Source organism: Populus trichocarpa, chromosome 13 (assembly GCF_000002775.5).
Source record: "Populus trichocarpa isolate Nisqually-1 chromosome 13, P.trichocarpa_v4.1, whole genome shotgun sequence".
NCBI lineage: Eukaryota > Viridiplantae > Streptophyta > Magnoliopsida > Malpighiales > Salicaceae > Populus > Populus trichocarpa.
The window spans coordinates 4,159,174-4,178,675 of NC_037297.2; the positions used below are offsets into that span (position 1 = coordinate 4,159,174).

At 33.3% G+C, this 19,502-nt stretch overlaps 3 protein-coding genes across 3 annotated transcripts; 1 reads left to right on the plus strand and 2 right to left on the minus strand.

The window, feature by feature from the left end:
- Positions 1–4,570: 4,570 nt before the first annotated feature.
- On the minus strand, positions 4,571–8,266 carry LOC7489664 (tubulin alpha-3 chain). Its single transcript, XM_002319652.4, has 5 exons — positions 8,049–8,266; positions 7,118–7,332; positions 6,820–7,019; positions 5,852–6,360; positions 4,571–5,103 (listed from the first exon to the last, which is right to left on the minus strand). Exons 1-5 carry the CDS (start codon positions 8,159–8,161, stop codon positions 4,791–4,793), a joined length of 1,350 nt encoding a protein of 449 aa, XP_002319688.1. The 5' UTR covers positions 8,162–8,266; the 3' UTR covers positions 4,571–4,790.
- Positions 8,267–11,477: 3,211 nt separating this feature from the next.
- On the plus strand, positions 11,478–14,986 carry LOC7474659 (superoxide dismutase [Cu-Zn] 2). Its single transcript, XM_002319121.4, has 7 exons — positions 11,478–11,708; positions 11,812–11,913; positions 12,329–12,424; positions 12,510–12,541; positions 12,869–12,944; positions 14,522–14,575; positions 14,746–14,986. Exons 1-7 carry the CDS (start codon positions 11,621–11,623, stop codon positions 14,772–14,774), a joined length of 477 nt encoding a protein of 158 aa, XP_002319157.1. The 5' UTR covers positions 11,478–11,620; the 3' UTR covers positions 14,775–14,986.
- An 821-nt stretch (positions 14,987–15,807) lies between these two features.
- On the minus strand, positions 15,808–19,113 carry LOC7489665 (eukaryotic translation initiation factor NCBP). The gene is made up of 6 exons (XM_002319653.4): positions 18,783–19,113; positions 17,767–17,862; positions 17,539–17,643; positions 17,324–17,401; positions 16,424–16,543; positions 15,808–16,223 (listed from the first exon to the last, which is right to left on the minus strand). Exons 1-6 carry the CDS (start codon positions 18,930–18,932, stop codon positions 16,092–16,094), a joined length of 681 nt encoding a protein of 226 aa, XP_002319689.1. The 5' UTR covers positions 18,933–19,113; the 3' UTR covers positions 15,808–16,091.
- Positions 19,114–19,502: the final 389 nt, after the last annotated feature.

A 19,502-nucleotide genomic window follows, 5' to 3' on the forward strand; every position in this document is an offset into this window, starting at 1 on the left:
GGAGTAGATATAGATGTCATCAATGTTTGTAGTCATTGAAAAGCATATATCAACCTCTACCAGCTCAGACAGGGAACTCTGGGGCCCTGCACCCAACAACTATCCAGATAAGTTGCAGTGTCTTCTAATGTGCAATCCTTGGATTACTCAGGCTATCCTCCATTTTAATCTGTATATTGAAATCTTTGATTATGGCATTAGTAATTTCTTGTCAGCAAAGTTTTGATCATTTCGCTCCAGGCATGTCAATTTTTCACATAGATCTGAACCACCTTCCTCCATGCTATTTATGAACTTGCTAGTCACTTTGAAGCATCCCAATGATCTTTGATGTTGATAGCTATTCTTCATAGAAATTGGTATTCTGTGAAATAAAGGGCTATTGTATAATGCAATGCTAAACACCTCATGCTCGCTACAAAAGAGCAGGGCATATAAAAATGCGACGACAGAATTTCCTGCAAGTAACCTATTTCAGGGAAGTTAAATTCCGATCTGCTTAACTAACCTAATTCAACATAACATCCATGTCTTTTGTATGTTCACCTGTTGACCTTGCTGAAGTATTTTTGAATTAAAAAGGTTGTTCCCCTCTGAGGCATGCTCCACAAGCAGTGTCCGCACTCCAGTTTTTTTGGAGGAGTTCAAATTATGTTCAAAAACATCTTAATTAGACATTAGGCAGTGGATTCTGATAAAGGTTACTCCAGCTTGCTAGGAGCCTTCGCCTAGGATTTAAGATATCTTTTATAGAAAAATACCTAACACCTTTTCTAACAAAAACATTAGATCATTGTTCAACGTTGTGGTTCAAATGAAAGTTTATATATATATATATTGTTAATATTTTTTTAGTAGAAAAAATTTAAATTGGGTAGAGGTTGATCTAATATGAACTGATCAGCTTGACGAATTCAAAGACAAACAAAATGACTGGAAAAAAAAAACATAGTTTGATTAAAAAATTCAATACGATATCTTTTTTTAAATATTGAGATGACAACATATTAGATTGACCCGAGTTAACTCGAATTAACCTACCAAATCTATAATGATGGTCATGAGACCATGATAACAGCGCAAAAAGTAAATCAAAGCAAATTATAAAGTCTAATTCTCAACCAATTTAATGTTAAAGGATGAAATTGAAAAAAAATATTAATTAAAAAAAGGATCTAAACACAGACCTAGATCAACCCGGGTTAACCTCCCGCAACTCGAGTCATGAGAACAAGATAACCTTATATAAAGCAAATCAAAACAAATTATAAAACTTAATTATCAATCAACTCAATTTTAAAGGATGAAATTGAAAAAAAAATCAATTAAAAACATAGACACAAAAAACTGAGTTGAGTCAACCCGAGTTAATACATCAAACTTCTGACCCAGATTATGAGATCAAGATAACCTCATAGAAATCAAACTGAAAACTATTCACGTCAACCCATGTTAACCAATAAACCTAGAACCCATGTCATAAGGTTAGGATAACATCATAAAAAATAAATCGAAACAAATTATGAAACACAAATTTCAATCAAACAAATATTGAAAGTTGAAATTAAAAAAAAAATCAATTTTAAAAAAATAAACTGAGTAAACTCGGGTTAACCTGTTAAACTCATGACTTGGGTCATAAGATCGGGATAATCTCATAGAAAGCAAATCAAAGCAAAACAAATCGTGAAGTCTAATTTTCAATTAATAAAATATTGAAGGATGAAATTGAAAAAAAAAACTCGAATCAATCGGGTAAACCTGTCAAACCTGCGACCTTGATTAGGAGACTGAGATAACCCTATAAAAAGCAAATCAAATAAAATAACAAAGCTTGATCTAAAAAAACAAAATGTTATTAAAAGATAAAATTGAAATTGAAAAAAAAAACATAGTGCTTTATTAAAGTGAATAAAACAAAAATAAGATTCATTTTAAAAAAAACTAGTGTTTTTTATTTAAAAAAATAAAAAACAAAGAACTATTAAAGTGAATAGTGTTTTGTAAGGTGGTCCATAATAAAAGCATCAACTCTTAGTGTTTTGTTAATAACTAGATTCGGAACCCGTGCTTCGCTGCGGGTCGAATTAAAAACCAATTAATGCATTAAAAACTATGAACATCGTTATTTTTTTTCCATGCGATAAAACATTTGAAATGATGATTAAAAACTAGAACAATGTATCAAATCAAAATAATTGACCATCATTTGCATTAATAAATGAAGATAAAGGATGGTGTCACTTATTTAACCTTGCGGACCAAAAGTAGACCAGTCATTCCATTCAAATGGCGATCTAGTTAAAAACAATTTCACATCGCTATCATTTTAACCTCCGCCTAACTCTAGCTTAAATGAGAAAAAATGGATTGATAAATGATTAAATTAAAAGAATAGGGAGTTAAATGAAAAGATGGTGATCTAGTTAAAAAAAAAAAAGTTCACGTCGTCGTCGTTTTAACTTATGTCTAATCCTAGCTTAAATGTGAAATAATGGACTGTCAAATAATTAAATAAAATTAGAGAGTGAAATTAAAAGATGGCGACATATTGTACAGACCCGGGTTAACACATGAAATTTATAATCCGAATAATGGACATGATCACAACGAGTTAACCCGATTGGACAATATGTCTCTTTCTTTTTTCTTCCCTTATTCTCTTCCTAATTAAGTCTTGAGTGGATCTTAATTGATCTAAGGTTGGATTAAATTTGGAACTAAATCGAAGAGTTATAAAAGAATTGGAGATGAAATTTAAAAATATATTATATTATATCGACACCGGTTAATTTGAGTTAACTTATGAAATTCACAACCCAGGTCATGGGCATAATACTAATTAGATAACTTGTTTGGTCAACATGTCTTTTTCTTTTTTCATTTCTTATTCTTTTTCTAGGTCTTAATTGGGCCTTAATTACCCTATGTTGAATGAGAATTGAGATTAAATTGTAGAGTTATAAAAAAGAATTAGAAATTAAATAAAAAAATTAAATTTGTGACTATATTGAATTAGCATAAAAGAACTGGAAAAGAATTAAAAAAAAAAGGAATAAAAAAAAATTAGATGGCATGTGCGTTATTCACGCCAGCATGCGAAGAGGTTAACAAGGTTGAGACGGCGTGTGCGGCCTCCTACCTGAGCCGACTGTAGTCTTTTTGATGCCATAGTGCATTATGAACGTGTGCAGTGTGCACAATGTTTTACACTGTTGAACACCATCCTTCCGTCTTAGTTTTGTTGAATCACTTGTTGCAATTAACTAAGATTGCAACGTTCAAATTTCAAATGACATTTCATTTTTTTATTTTTATTTTTAAGGGTAGCACAAACTTTTAAATTTTAATTGATTATGCTATTGGGAGTAACATAATTAATAAAATATTTTTTTCAAAAAAATGAGTCAAATAAGTTATATATATATATATATATATATAGTTGAATGTGGGTGTTCGGGCCAGCTTGCGTGCACCTCGACTAATCCCACGGGTCCTTAAGTTAACGACTATGTAAGCCTCCAGTAGCTATCATATGAGTAACCACATGGCTCGAATCTGAAACCACAGAGGAAGCAAACCTCTTGGTCCCAAGCTCTTATCACTGGACCACCACCTAGATAGTTAGATATATATATTTTTTATTCATAAGAATTTTGACCTCCTTTTTAGAGGGTGTTTGGGAGTGTGGTAGTGGTTGCTTTTCAAATAGCTTTTCGTGCCGAAATACATGCCAATGATGTTTTTTTATTTTTTAAAAATTATTTTTGATATCAGCACATCAAAACGATCCAAAAGGTACAAACCGCACTCAATTTTAGCAAAAAAAAAAAAAAAAAAATTTGAAATTCGCCGAAAAGCAGGTTGAACAGCAGAGCCAAACGCTCCCTTACTTGTACAACAGATCCCAAAATCATAAAAAAAAAAAAAAAAAATCTTCTACCATGCTGTTTGCCTTTGACACTTCTTGTTTTTTTATCAAAAAAACTCACAGTTCAGAAAAAGATTAGCCGATTCAGGTATTTGGTTTAATGGATTGGATTCAGCTAAGGGCAAGCCAAGCAGGGCCTGGAGAGCACAACGAAGAATATATTGTTTACATGATAGACAGAACTAAATGCAGTACACATGCTGCGAAAAAAGAAAAAGGAAGGATTCAAATCTATCGAGAAGTTCAAAAATGGAGCACTTCCTCCAACAATCATGCACTTCAGAAACTGGGATTCGTTGTTTCACTCCAACATCCTCTCTTACATGCACAAGAGACACATACAGATTCAAGAGATGTGCATTTTCATCATCATCATCTTCTCCTTGTTGACTTTCTTATAGCATTTCTTAGTTCTTACAGGCAACCATATCAATTGACGCCTCTAAGATATGATGGCCGTTTCTGGTGGTAATGCCATGATGCTGTGTGTAATTTTGTTTTACTTTTCATCTAATCCAAAATCTGTAGATACACGAATAAATATCCTCATAAAAGCTTTTATCTAAATCATGTTGTCTATGCATACAAAGATTTCCTACTGGGAGATGAACTTTAACGTATAAATGCATATTAGGAGGATTTGTTGATAGCGCATGTTTCATTTCAGAGAATGAAAATGATACAGTTTTTAAGATCGTACCTCCAAAAGCATTCAACAAGAACAGAAGCAGCACAGAATGGAGAGTCAATTCACAGATCACTGACATGGATAATAATGATGATTGTACACGTCTAGACAAACACACATGAATGAGACGAGATTAGACATACAGCTGCTTTTTCCTCGTAAAATATTATCCTAGTAATCTTCCTCCTCACCTTCCTCATCACCACCTTCTGCTCCGACTTCCTCATAGTCTTTCTCAAGAGCAGCAAGATCTTCACGAGCTTCTGAGAATTCACCTTCCTCCATGCCTTCGCCCACGTACCAGTGGACAAATGCTCGCTTGGAATACATGAGATCAAACTTGTAATCAATTCTGGAGAAGACCTCAGCTACTGCTGTGTTGTTGCTTATCATGCAAACTGCACGCTGCACTTTAGCAAGATCACCTCCAGGTACCACTGTTGGTGGTTGGTAGTTGATACCGCACTTGAAACCAGTTGGGCACCTGAAGTATCCATACATTAAACAATCAGATCCCAAGAAAAAAAAAATCAAAGAAAATTTTTAACTTGGTTCAAATCCTTCACTGAAAATCAAATGTGTTTGCTAGACTAATTTTGGTGAACCTATATTTCAGTTATAGGGAACAATGATCCTTGTGTCACAATAACAAAGTTACAGGTTACCCAAATAGATCCTATAAAAACAGCAACCCACCAGTACTTGAAAGTAAGGTTTGTGTCATCTTGATCAGTCTTATATCTGTTAAGGTAATGGTCTTAATTTGTCAAGTTAGATGAAGAGGAATTCTCTTGTGTGTGTCAGCAAACTTTGAATTGAAACTATTAATTTAACAAAATAGAAATATGATAGAACCATGTTCAATTAACGTGTACAAACACCAGCCCTTGATTACCTAACCTATAGCAATCAAAATGCTGTTTTCTTGACTGTTAATACAGTCCTGAAATATAGTTTAAACATATCATGCCACTGCTTTTGAAAGAAAAAATTTCTAAATGACATAATGCAAGAGTGCATTTAGGATCTCAAAAGTCTGATATGACATTTCATCAGTTTCTTGAATTGTGTCCAAATCTTTTGAACGCCATTTCAAGATGGTGTGTTTGCATCTGAAATGCTAAAATGTGAACAAAACAATTCAGACTCCATTACATAAGATGAAAACGATATCCTAGAGAGAATTGATCAGAATTAAATCTCATAAGTAAAACAAATGGATATGAACTCACCAGTCTACAAATTGAACTGTCCTCTTTGTCTTAATGGTGGCAACAGCAGAATTAACATCCTTTGGTACAACATCTCCACGATACATGAGACAGCAAGCCATGTATTTTCCATGCCTTGGATCACATTTGGCCATCATACTTGAGGGCTCAAACACAGCACTTGTGATCTCAGGAACTGAAAGCTGCTCATGGTAAGCCTTTGCGGCTGAGATCACTGGGGCATAAGATGAAAGCATGAAATGGATTCGGGGATATGGAACAAGATTAGTTTGAAACTCTGTGATGTCCACATTAATGGCCCCATCAAACCTCAAGGAAGTGGTTAAAGATGAGATAATTTGGGATATCAAACGGTTCAAATTGTTGTATGTTGGTCTTTCAATGTCTAAAGATCTCCTGCAGATGTCATAGATAGCTTCATTGTCCAAAAGCACAGCAACGTCTGTGTGTTCAAGGAGAGAGTGAGTGGAGAGCACACTATTGTAAGGTTCCACGACGGCAGTAGAAACCTGCATTATTAGGAAAATCTACTATAAGAGAGTTTTTTACCAATAGGTCAAGCACAGAAAGAGCATTTAGCCTAAAGCTATAGCAGAAATAACTTTTTGTTTGTTCTGTTACAGGCTTCAACAGAAGGAACTACAGAGAAAAGCTTTAAGCATAAGCATTGACACCCAGAATATTGTGTTGTTGATGAGGGAGCCTATCAGAACAATTGACCAGAACTATAGATTTCTGTGCTCAGAACTTTGGACATTGGTAATTTCATCGATTCTTTCAGAGAATTTTTCTTAAGCTTCTTGTGCAAAGAAGAAAACTAATTTATCTATGATTACATCCACAAGCTTGTCCATAAACATCCAGCAGAAGAATGATTCCTGGAATTGTTTTGAATTTTACAATTAGCAGAAAAGGATTGCTACAATTTACCTCTCCACTGATTTCTAATAATTATTTGAAGGAAATACCTGAGGAGAAGGAAAAATGGTGAAGCCAAGTTTCGACTTCTTTCCATAATCCACAGACAAGCGTTCCAAAAGTAGTGAGCCCAAACCAGAACCAGTGCCACCGCCAACAGCATTAAATACCAAAAAGCCTTGCAAGCCAGTGCAATTGTCTGCCAATTTCCTCACGCGGTCAAGGCATAGTTCGACAATTTCCCTTCCCACTGCAGTATTAAAACACCAACGCGGCAATTTTGTCAATGTCAATAATGAAAATGAAATAAACAGTTAATTGTGCATTGCTAATGCTTTTTTTATATACCTGTATAATGTCCCCTGGCAAAGTTATTAGCAGCATCTTCCTTGCCAGAAATAAGTTGCTCCGGGTGAAAAAGTTGTCTGTAAGTCCCACTTCTGACTTCATCAATGACAGAGGGTTCAAGATCAACAAATATAGCTCTTGGCACATGCTTGCCTGAACCAGTTTCGCTGAAGAAGGTATTGAAAGAATCATGTTCCACTCCAACTGAGGTGTCACTGCAACAGGATATAGAACAGTCTAATCAATTTCAAAAATAGAGCACCCTCCAGAAATATTAAATATAGAAAAGTAAGATCCAGTTGCTCTCTACCAAAATTATGAATGGAATACCATCACAAAAAAACTTTGCACAACCAGAATGGCATGGTTCTCTAATCTAGAGATTTACCATCCACGGTTTAATTATCTACCAATACATTTTTTAAAATGAGATTCTGCTTCTTTTATTGGCCGATTAACTTCTGATTTCATATACTTCAACTCCTTTCTGAAAAGCATGCATGTCAACTCCTCAATTAATCAAGATTTTTGAATTCCACACAGAATGCATAATTACACAGCCTATACATTGTTTACCTCATGGAAACAGCAACTATCTTTTCTTTTCTTTTCTTTTCTTTTTGTCTAATACAATCATGCAGAAATATACATTAAAACAAAATTAATCTTTTATTTTGAATGCAAAATCACCAAAACACAAGAAGAAAAAAACTCCCAACACAGAAAACTATTCTGATCCATTAAACTCGATGAAATTAAAGATGATTACCTTGATTTAAAATCATAACACAAATTACTCACACAACGTAAGAATTGATGACAAGAAGAAGAAACAAATATTGAAAGAAAAAATGATCCCATGAATTAAAATAATTAATGGACCACAAACAAACATTAATTTCACAGAAAAACATAAACAACATTAAATTACCTAGGCATCGTTCCATCTGGCTGTATTCCATGTTCAAGACAATAAAGTTCCCAACAAGAATTCCCGACCTGAATTCCTGCCTGTCCAATATGTATGCTTATTATCTCCCTCATAATTCCTTCCTTCCTCTTCTTCTCTCTCTAAACAATGATTATAATGCAGATGAAAGAAAGGAGAAATGAAGAGATTTCTCTTTTCTTTTCTTTTGTGTTGCTGAATAAAAAGTTAGTTGATTTATTAATTAAAGAAGATTCTTAACTGCCAGTTATATGGCGCCAACTGTATGGCGCTGGCTTCTTTTGCTAGCTCGGCTGCTGCCCATCGATTACTGTGGCTCACGTCATGCTCAAAATATATGATGGGATTGCATAATTAATTTCTTACAATTTTTTTAAGTTTTTTTAAAAAAGACCAGCACCTTTAAAAAAAAATTGATAATAGTTTATTTTTAAATAAAATATTTTAATAATAACATTGTTAAAGTACGCGTAAATTGATCCGGATATTCATATTAATAAAAAAATATTTTAAACTAATCCGGATATTCATATTAATAAAAAAATATTTATTTATTTATTTTAAATAAAATTAAGTTAAATAGAGTTTCTAAAAAACTTAAACATTTTTTTAATGGTAGAAAAGATTAACTGTTTTTTTAAATAGATTTTCTATTTAACCAACGTTTTTAAAATAAATTAAAAAAAAACAATCAAATCCTACTCGATAAGAAACACTTGCAATTAAGAATCCCAGTCTAGATAAGTTTTTTTTCTCTTGATTATTTTTTAATTTTACAAAAGAATAAATAATTTTTTTAATTAAAAAAATAAAACTTTTTTTTTTATATAAAAAACTTATATGCAAAAAAATACAACACGTGCATATTTTTATCATTTGAAAGGTGGCAGACTTTTAAAAAGCTCCAAAATTTCAGTTCATCTGGCTATGTATGCAACTTATCAATAATTCAAGCAATCCGATTTAAATCTTTAATGTGCTTGATTTCACACAAGGTGAATTTGTGCAAATATCCAGGAGAATAACACCAAAGTGTATGAAGAAAATCGAAGGATAAATTTAATGGAGTACGTTTAAGGTCGTATAACTTTATTGATGCATTAATTCAGACACTATTATTGGCTATTAGCACATTTTTTTTATTATTATTGGTGAACACATAAAAAAAATAGCACAGTTTATACATGTTATAGTTTAAAAAAAATATGATGTTTATAACTTGTTGGTGTTAAATAAGCAGGAGAGATAAAAAATAAATAAAGAAAAAGATTATGAAGACACATTAAAGCTCAGATTACAATATCATCGGAACCCTCAAAAAGATTTTGACGAGACAAATTCATCGACACCAAGAAAGTTCATCAATGATGATTTGAGTGGGTCACATTTCCCGCTAAAGACAACAGAGTCACCTCTCACCTTTGAGCGGTAAGTGTGACCCACTCAAGTCATCGTCGGTGATATTTTTTGGTGTCATTCGATTTGTCTCGTTGAGATTTTTTTGATGATATTGTAATCAGAAATTCGGTGTATCTTGAGGGTCTTTTTCTTTCTTTCTTTCTCTTCTCTCATCTCTTCTTTCTTTTACTCATTTAATATTTTTTATTAAATGTTGCTATTTTAAATAGTGATAAATTATACATATCATGTTTGTTAATTATAACATGTATAAACACATTTACTTTATTATTATTTTCAATTATATTGTCATAATATTTTTAATTTACTATGTTAATTGAAAAAATAATCCATATTATTAAAGCAATTTGTGGGCTTGTTATCTCCCTAGGAACAATTAAGCAATTAAAACTATGAATTTTTTATTTTTTTGTTATTACAAGGTTTCAACTTTAAACTACACGATAAAAATTTCAAAAATAGAGATGACTAGTTTTTTAAAGTGTGTTTTACTTAAAAATATATTAAAATAATATTTTTTATTTTAAAAAAATTATTTTTAACATCAGGATATCAAAATGATCTGAAAAAATTAAAAAATAATTAATTTAAAATAAAAAACAATAAAAAATATTCAATAAAAAAAAACATTTTTAAAATACAAAAGCAAACAATACCTTACGTAAATTATTTTACTTTATCCATTGAACCTCTTCTCTTAAAAAGATAACACACACGTTTTCATTTCTTTGCTTTATTCTAACACGTCAAAGTTAAGACACACTTCGATCAATAATTGAACTAATCCACTTACATTTTTCTATTATATATATACTAATCCACTTACATTTTTCTATTATATATATAAATTAGTGGATTAGTTAAATTATTGGTTAAAACATGTGTTCGGTTTATTTAAAATAATGATAAAAATTATTTTTTAAAAATACATCAAAATAATATTTTTTAAAATAACTCCAAAAGATATGCTAAATGAAAAGCCAAAAATTAAAAAAATATATATATTATTTTGGCTCTTTCATGCTTATTTTATATACTTCAAAAGGAGTGCTAAACAAAATGTCAAAATGTCTTTTCTCTTCAACAAATGTTATTCCTACATATCTCTCAAAAAAGCTAAAACCAATAAAGTGGAGCCAACAATAAAATAAACCAATTAAATATAGTCATGTAGAAAAAAAATAACATCTAACTCATTAAAAAAAATAAAATGTTTATTTCTCCTACTCTAATACTATTAGCTTTTCAAATAGCTTTTTCTTATTAGAGTATCCATGGTAAAAAAAAGACATATTTATACTATTCAAAATGCTATTTTATCAATTTAGCTATTCAAAATAACATTTCTCCTCGGAGATACTTTTATTTTTTAGAATTTATTTCTGACATCAACACATCAAAACGATTAAAAAACATAAAAAAGCACTTAATTTAAAGAAAAAAATTAAATTTTTTTTAAAAGCACAATTATGTTGGTTTGTGATTTAACTTAGTAATTTATTTTGAATTGTTTTCTATCAAGTTTTTACATTATATAAAAAAAATTCTGATATTGAGTTGGTACTCAATTTTGCATGAAAAAATTCAGTTTTACAACATGCAAAACTGATACAAAATAGTATTTTACATAAAGAAATTCAGTTAATTGATTATAATATTTTTTAAATTTATTTTATTAAACATAAATAGTATTTTTCATGTTTTTTAATTAAAGATGATACAATAAAACACATCTATAACATTGTTACATTAATAACAAATATTTTTAAAGCTAGTTACTAACTATTTAAACAGCAATATGTGGTGACATCCAGGGATAAAATTAGGAAATTTAAAGAGTATAGAGATTGAGGTGGAACATTAGCAAACCCAGAGGGCTAAAAAATAAGTACATATTATACTCTTCCTGGTATTCAGAAAACTAATGGCGCTTGCTCTCTGTTTTTAAGAAGTGGCTAATCCAACAAAGAGAAGGAGGAATTTTTAATAATAGATTATCAATGTTATATAATATACTTCCTAGAAAATTTTAAACAAGTATAACTTTCCTTGTTATTTATATTTATAATAATATATATAAATGTCTTACATTTTAAAACCTGAGAAGCATAAGGAACAGTGGCAGCAAAGATAAAATGGCAACAGGCTCTGTGAAAGCGGTGGCTCTCATCACCGGAGACTCCATTGTTAGAGGCTCTCTTCATTTCATTCAAGAACCAAACGGTCTCTCTCACACTTTCTATCTGTATTTTGTTTAGAAAAGAAAGCATGGTTCTTTTCTTGATTGTATCTGCATGAAACATGATATATGTATGTGTGTGTACAGGGGCAACACATGTGACAGGGAGGATTACTGGCTTATCTCCGGGCCTTCATGGCTTTCATATTCATGCTCTTGGTGACACCACCAACGGCTGCAATTCCACTGGTACTCTCTCCTTCTGTTTAAATGTTTGTGTTGCCACTTGTCATTGGTTGACGTTTACCGTTTCTTAAATTCTATAAGTGGGGTTTTTTGTTGGCTGGCTGCTGTATATATGCACGACTATTTGTAACTATCTTGTTGAATTTGAACTGGGATTTTAAAATTAGAGCAGTAGGTGCTAATTTTTGGATCATGATGATTATCTTTTAAGTGGGTTATCTTCTATTGACTGCAAGATTATGTTCTTCTTGTTATTGTTGGCACTTCTTTTCAAATTTGAGTTTTAATTTAAAGTCTAGCGACTCCATTTTGATTTTAGGCTCATAAATTTCTTATCTTTTATGTACCTTATGCTTTGGATTGCTGCAGTTTTAGTCCATGGTTGTAAAATCGTCTTATGATCTTACTTAAATGCTAGGACCTCATTTCAATCCATTAAAGAAGGACCATGGAGCTCCAAGTGACAAAGAACGTCATGCTGGAGATTTGGGGAACATCATTGCAGGCTCTGATGGTATGTGCCGTTTCTTAATTTCTATATGAATTTGGCAAGTTGGAGAGCCAGGGACAGATTTTAGCTTCATTTTTTCATGCTGCAGGTGTTGCAGAGGTTTCAATCAAAGACTTGCAGGTATTAACAAATAACTATCGTAAGGGGTTAGATGGTAGTCTCTTTTGGTTTAGAATTCTTTCAATTTTCATGCTCTTGATTACCTCATTCCTCTAGATGAACTTGAAAGTTTTTCGATAATTTGATGCTTGGTTTGGTATTGGCTCGAGTTATTTGATCTTGAAATTTTTTGGAATTATCAAATGCCATGAAGCTCTCAGTCAAATGGTTTTGTGCCGGGGTGCACAGATGCCCTTGGTTTCTTCAATTCTTTGGTCTCAAAAAAAGTTCGACTCAGTGAATTTTCGCTTCAATTATTGAACGTCTCTCTCTTGGTTTTGCTTCTAGATACCACTGAGTGGGATGCATTCGATATTGGGGAGGGCTGTTGTTGTGCATGCTGATCCTGATGATCTTGGAAAAGGTAAAGGCTTCTAGATTTGGTTTCAATATATTTGTGCCTTGTAAAATTCTTATCCGGTTATGCTTGTATATATGTGCTCAATGTTAGTAAGCAACTTGAGTGCCCTTTAGTTTTTAACCTGATATAGACTAGCTTATATCTCGTGATTCAAACTTGCTTTCACTTCTATATGTTATTTTGTGCGTCATTCTTTGCTTGAGTGATGCGGGATAATAAATAATAAGAATTAAAGTAAAAAAAGAAAGAAACTTTTAGATAAAGAAGAAAGCTAAAAAAGAGAAGAAAGGGGATTGGAGCTATGCAAAGTATGCAATATTTTCATTAATCATCAAAACTGTCTAACATTTAGAAAAGTAGGATATACTAAAACTCTAACTAGAATAAGCGATTGGGCTTATGGCCCGCTAAATAAAATGCCCAATAATAATTATATCAAACCCAACAAATAAAACCAAATTAATAAAACTCAACTAAAAGTTCATATAAATTAAACTAAGACATAAGCTAAAGCCCAATCTCTCAATGGTTTGGGCTATCCTCCATCGTCTATGATCATACGCGTGCGTAAACAGTGTTTTGGGTTCAGTGTCCCCACCACTGAGTTTATTGGATTAGGTAAGGGAGCCTATTGATTTCTTGATGTTGCTTGTTGCTTTCTTAAACTCTTCAAATTCAAGTGCATGTGTTTTGGGGATGAACTAGAGTGAGCACTGAATGGGTATTCTATGAAGTTCAGTTAAACATGTACATATTTATCAACTGTCAGTGCCCTCAACAGGCTTTCTACGTAGGCAACATATGCATCATGATCCACGAGCTGCTAAGTTTATCTCAAAATCTGTTTTAGAATGATCATCTTGGCTTGATCTTTCCCCATTAGAAACTTTGCATGAAGCAGAATGAACTAATATCTGTGATTGTGTGACGTGAAGTAGTTTTATAGGGAATTTATAAAGTAGAAGAAAGTCCAAAAGAGTGATATATAAAAAATCTGTCTTGTAATGTTCCCATTTAACTAGGGCTCTAGGAGACATTTTTGGGCATACTCTAGTGTCCATATTTTCAGCAAGAAATTGTGTAATTCACAGTTAAGCCACAAGTTCAGATGCATGCCTGGAACAGGCGTTTATCTAGTCAAATAGAAGAGAATTTTTGTTATTTGGCTCTACATGTGATAAGAGGATGGAGGAACTCATCATTACTGGGACATTGTCTAAATGGCTGGAGATTTATGGTGTACTATGTCTTTGGTGTTTAACATCAACTGAATTGAATTTGCTTAGAAGTAGAGCTACTAAATTTTTGGAGGCTACACTACAGGAAATCTATTACTACCTCTTTGTTGAATGGGGACTACTTGGAGAGTAGTGAACGACAGAACTTTTGAATAGGTTGAGATGCAATGCTGTAAACTGGAGTCATTTTCCTGATTAGTTGTTTGTTCATTTGGATGTATATACCTCCAACATTTCTTTTGATCATTTTCTTATCTTGGAATGAAACAATTGTCATATAGATGCCTGTTTTTTTTACCTGTATTGAAACATTTTCTTAGAAAATCTCAAAATAATGGGCAGGTGGACATGAACTTAGCAAGACAACTGGGAATGCAGGTGCAAGGGTTGGATGTGGTAATACTACCTTTTCTTATACTTTTCTGTGCTTTCTAACATTAACCTTTAGTGAGTAATATTCTGGGGCATGAGATGGAATGGAGTGAGTGTTGCATGTGATTTATTTTTCAATTAAAATCTTTTTGCTTATACACAAAAGCCTGACATTTGTTACATTATTTGGACAGGCATCGTTGGGCTCAAATCATCTGTTTAGAGTTGATACTTGGTTTGATGGGTTACTTCATCAAGATGCCCTTCTGGTAAAAACTGAAGCAGCGAGAAGAAGAAGAACGTCCTTTTAAGTTTTGCAGGGTCTCGTCCAACACACTTATGCGAAGTTGTAATCTCCCATTAACAAAACTAAGTGAACTCTGAATATTCAAATTGTCAATCTATCGCCATGGCTTGGAAAGCTTTACTTTTTCATGCATGTGGTATATGGTGTCATGGTCTCTGATGGGTATGCTCCTGCATTAATTTCTCTGGGATATGCAATGAATCCCTTATCTTTAAGAAAAAGAACAAATATATGATGTCTTGTCGCTCATTCCTGCCGTAAAAATCTCATGAAATTTATCTGATTACTGTTCTGAAATAAACATTTCGAATTCTCGTCACTGTCTGCCTTCTCATTTCCTCCATTAGAGCAGTCGATAATTGCAGACACAATGCTCTAGCAATCTATCGGAAAGCATAATGTTTCATCAGAAGACGGTTGTCTCTACAGGCTTTGATAATCCTCAGTGGTTTAATTTTGCTATCTCATACATATGATAGAAGCTCGCAGACTACTGAAATAGTACAACAGCTCGCCGCACGCTCCACTCCTCCATTGGGAATAATCATCTGTTTACAACTACCTCGATTTCTTTTTCACCTTAAAAAAACAAAAATCAGAACAAAAATGTCCCATGCTTTGTTCTTCCACCCCCAGTCCCAAGACAAAACCATCTGGATCTCACCACTTGCCAAACTGATTTGGCACCAGTCCTCCAGTACCTACCATCCGAGGGTGAGACAACTCACCACCCCATTAATGCAGTTGCAGAATATAGATTGCCAAACAGATTTATAGAGTCCACCTGCATTCAGTGCTGGCGCCACCACCATTGTGGCATTGACATTTGAAGTTAAAACCGTAAGATAAAATCAACTACAGCCGGATGTTCAATTTCCCTTTCTCCCTTTTCAGAAACAAATTTTAAGCAGGCCTAGTATTCACAGCTGATAAAAATGGACTACACCCAGATGTAACGAAACATTTTATTGATAAACGAAGCTTTCATTCAGAATAAAAGTACTTGCAACCGACCATAGTATCCAGAAGCAAAGCTACTAATTCATTAAAACCAATATTTAGTTTAGCTTGATACAGTCTACACTTCAACTACATGATATGAAGGCAACAACCACACAGGTTGCTAAGTTGTAATAAGAATGAACAACTTGATCAGAGAAGGAATTCTGATGTGAAGCAAGGGGCCTGGGACCTCTGCACTGTTTCTCGTCCAGCATGTAGTTCAGAATACTTCTACCCTCTCAACCATGTGTTTCTGTATGATGAGTTGTCCCGCAGAGAAGCATCATGGGGCTTGTAATCCATTACATAGCTGTGGGGAAGCTTCAAGTGCCTTTTGATTGAATCTCTTAAAGCCATCACGCCCTGCAGAAGAAAATAAGTGTTCACTTTTTTTCTTTAGGATGCAAGAGGAACGTTCTTAATTGAATGCAAAAGGAAAGGATATAAATGAAAATTAAAGTACAATATATTACAAGATAAGAGGAAAGAGTAGAACACAACAATTAGCAAGGGGAAAGAGTGGAACACAACAATTAGAACAATAGCAACTAATATTGACTAACCTGACGATCTGATGCATTGCGATTCCACACACTAAGTATATCCTCATTGTAACGGATGCTTAGCACTGCACCGCATATGTCATCACTGTAATCAAGTTGATCACCAACCAGTGCAAGAACCTGTAAGAGCATTTGCAAGTAGAATTCAATACCAGTTACAGAAATGCCAACTTAAAGGAAAGGCTACCATTGAACTACAAAACACTTCTTTCCAATATAGGTGGGGGGGACCAAACTTTGCAACTAAAATCTAGGATTTCAGCTTCACTGCTGACAGCCACACCTACAAAAGCAGCCAGTACATTCTACCGTCCATGACCTCAACTGCATTGACGATTTAAACCAAAAAAAAAAACAGTAGCTATATAAAAGCAGTTACAGATTCAAAACCACAGAATCCAAACCCTTAAAGTTTCCTTTTCATAGCTTATGAAAACCAAGGTTTGCTGCAAGGATACCAGCAAATAACCCAATCCAGCTATGAAACTAATAAGACCTCGAGATGTTACCAGTCATTATCATGTGGTTGGTTTGGTAACCAACCAGGAAATTCATGAGTTCGAGTTCCATAACATCCATCTTTTCGATAAAAATGATTCAAAACAGATAAATATAACATGAAACCAACCAGGAAATTCATGAGTTCAGGTTCCATAACATCCATTTTTTGGATAAAAATGATTCAAAACAGATAAATGTAACATGGCATGTGCCAAAAATAACAAATGGTACCCATACAACATGCTGTATGCATGTGCATGCATAGTCAAACAAAACTTCCAGGATTTGGTGACGAAAATCCAACTATGTTCATCAAAAATTTCAAACGTCAAACTTAACAAGAGAATCGAGTTTTTGCATGATGCCAGCAAAGAAAAGTTAATTCCAGCTTCCTCTTACCAGATCCTCCCAAAAGCGACCAGAGACAACCTTCTTGAATCTTATGATCCACTTGCCACCATTGCAGTTAGCAGAGTCCTAAAAAATAACAAATGTCAAGAGTTTTTTACGTTCAAATTCAGCATAACATTAGAAAGTTCTCAACAACTATGATGTGATTAAATTAAAGCAAAAACTAAATAATAGCTATTGCAACTTCAGGTTTGCAACATTACCTCCCATAGAGGACGGATTCCTTCCTTGAAAAGATGCAGATCAGTTGGGCTCGGCAGTAAAGAAGGTCGAGCCAGGTGGCAATAGCAGACCCAAAAACCTTCAACCTGCATGCCCATAATGCCAAAAGTCCAGTCAGCAAATGAATCAAGAAAAAGAACATCTATTTACATGAGGATATATCTCAACTAATATATTACCAAACAATCTAAAATTACAATTGAACTTACAGTACTGAACTCAACGATTTTCTTTATATTGTCCTCATATGATGTCTGTGTTCGAACTCCTGGCGTTCGACGAGTGTACCAAAATATGAACTTGTTCTGAACATAAACAAGTCAGAGCAAAATAAGAAAGTACTTAAACATACTCATTGTGAATTATATCAAGAGAAGAGCTACATATGGTAATATTAAAATTATCAGCAAAGGTAACTATGCCCTCATATTGTACAATCAAACAATCAATAAAACATAAAACCCTAGTTTGACTGCAAGGTTTGTGTAGGCCTTACACCTTCGTACCATACTGGTAAGCATGGATCTATTTACTGTGCAAGGAGAGAAGTTAAAATGCTTCCACTAGCACAAACACAAGTCACGTGGGGCAAGGTTAGAAGATATGCAACAGACAACAGGTTTTTCCCTCAGCAATTTTCCTTGCAGAGCCACGTGAAAATGGTTTCGAAAGGAAAACAAAATGCTTCTTTGAAACAACACCAGGAGCTGAGTTTTGAGAAGCAGGAAAACTACAGCTAGGGGTGATAAAGAGTAGTATCTTTCTGCTTCAATCACTTGGGGACCATATGGTTTTTTAAAAACTACATTGGCTCATCCCCCACCTTGTTTCTAAGAATCACGATTCATTATAATCAAGTTTTGAATTTTAATCAATTATCTACATAATTAAGCTAGCATGTATGAGCTTCCAAGCTCAATTTTTGAGCTAAGAAATGCAACTGGAGCTGGAAAGCACACGTGGAGATTTGGGATTGGTTAAAATAAACAAATGAAATGAAAAATGTAGACTTAAAAAAAAAACCTAACTCAGCCGGACTTTGCAAAAAATTGTAAACAATCAAATTGAAAAGCTAAAATACTAACCACAAATTATACGAAAAAAGAAAAGACGAATCACAAAAACCCATTGCAGAAAAACTACCAAATCGCAACAATCTAAGAAAAATAGCAAACACGCATAAGAGAGGGTGTGTGAGAGAGAGAGAGAGAGAGGGATTGGGAACCTTGAGAGGATGCAAACCAGCTTTGAGTTCGCGTGCTTGGCGTTCTTCGGATTCTTTATCGATGATATCAGTTGTTGAAGATGAATCAAGTGTCGCTGTTTGTGAAATGTTATTGTTGTTTTCTGGTTCCTTCTTCTCTGAGATCTCCATTTTTTAAATTCTAATTATTCAAAGCCAAGAACAAACCCTAATTAGTACGGCCTTATTTCTCTATTTATATTTATGCTTCTCACAATTTTGGAGGTCCAGATAAGAGAGAAGGAGGAAGACGAGACTGCACAATACAATACAATACAATCCGACTTTTTAAAGCGACTCATCTACACTCTACACTACACGAGCCCGTCATTTTTGTTTTATTTTGTTTATTTTTTTTATCATATGTCACGCTGACGGGCTAAATGTCCGCCTTTCTGTTTGTATTAGGGCCTCGACCCTGGGCTTCATGGGCCTCTGCCTTTTCTTTTTCCTTTTTGTTTTTGCTTAAAATAATTCATAATAATTTTATGAATCTATGATTTTCTAATTGATAAATTAATTATGATTGTAATATATTTTTTATTATACAATACTAAAATTATTAATTTAAAAAGAAATCAAATGAAGATGTGATTGTAGAGTTGATAAATGTAGCTTTTCATCCTTGTAAATCTTGTTTTCAATAGCTATTTTGAGTTATTTTAGGCAATTTAAACATGAAAAAATATATAAATAAAAAAT

Bases quoted from the DNA above. Each gene is read 5' to 3' on its own strand.
- LOC7489664 (XM_002319652.4), bottom strand. From the start codon at position 8,161: ATGAGGGAGATAATAAGCATACATATTGGACAGGCAGGAATTCAGGTC. The intron at 7,333-8,048 runs GTAATTTAATGT...ATCCTGTTGCAG, and splicing joins CCAGATGGAACGATGCCTAG to TGACACCTCAGTTGGAGTGG. The intron at 5,104-5,851 runs GTGAGTTCATAT...TGGATACTTCAG, and splicing joins ACAGTTCAATTTGTAGACTG to GTGCCCAACTGGTTTCAAGT.
- LOC7474659 (XM_002319121.4), top strand. From the start codon at position 11,621: ATGGCAACAGGCTCTGTGAAAGCGGTGGCTCTCATCACCGGAGACTCC. The intron at 11,709-11,811 runs GTCTCTCTCACA...GTGTGTGTACAG, and splicing joins TTTCATTCAAGAACCAAACG to GGGCAACACATGTGACAGGG. The intron at 12,945-14,521 runs GTAAAGGCTTCT...AATAATGGGCAG, and splicing joins TCCTGATGATCTTGGAAAAG to GTGGACATGAACTTAGCAAG.
- LOC7489665 (XM_002319653.4), bottom strand. From the start codon at position 18,932: ATGGAGATCTCAGAGAAGAAGGAACCAGAAAACAACAATAACATTTCA. The intron at 17,863-18,782 runs GTTCCCAATCCC...GTTTATGTTCAG, and splicing joins CTGGTTTGCATCCTCTCAAG to AACAAGTTCATATTTTGGTA. The intron at 16,544-17,323 runs GTAAGAGGAAGC...ATGCTCTTACAG, and splicing joins GTCGCTTTTGGGAGGATCTG to GTTCTTGCACTGGTTGGTGA.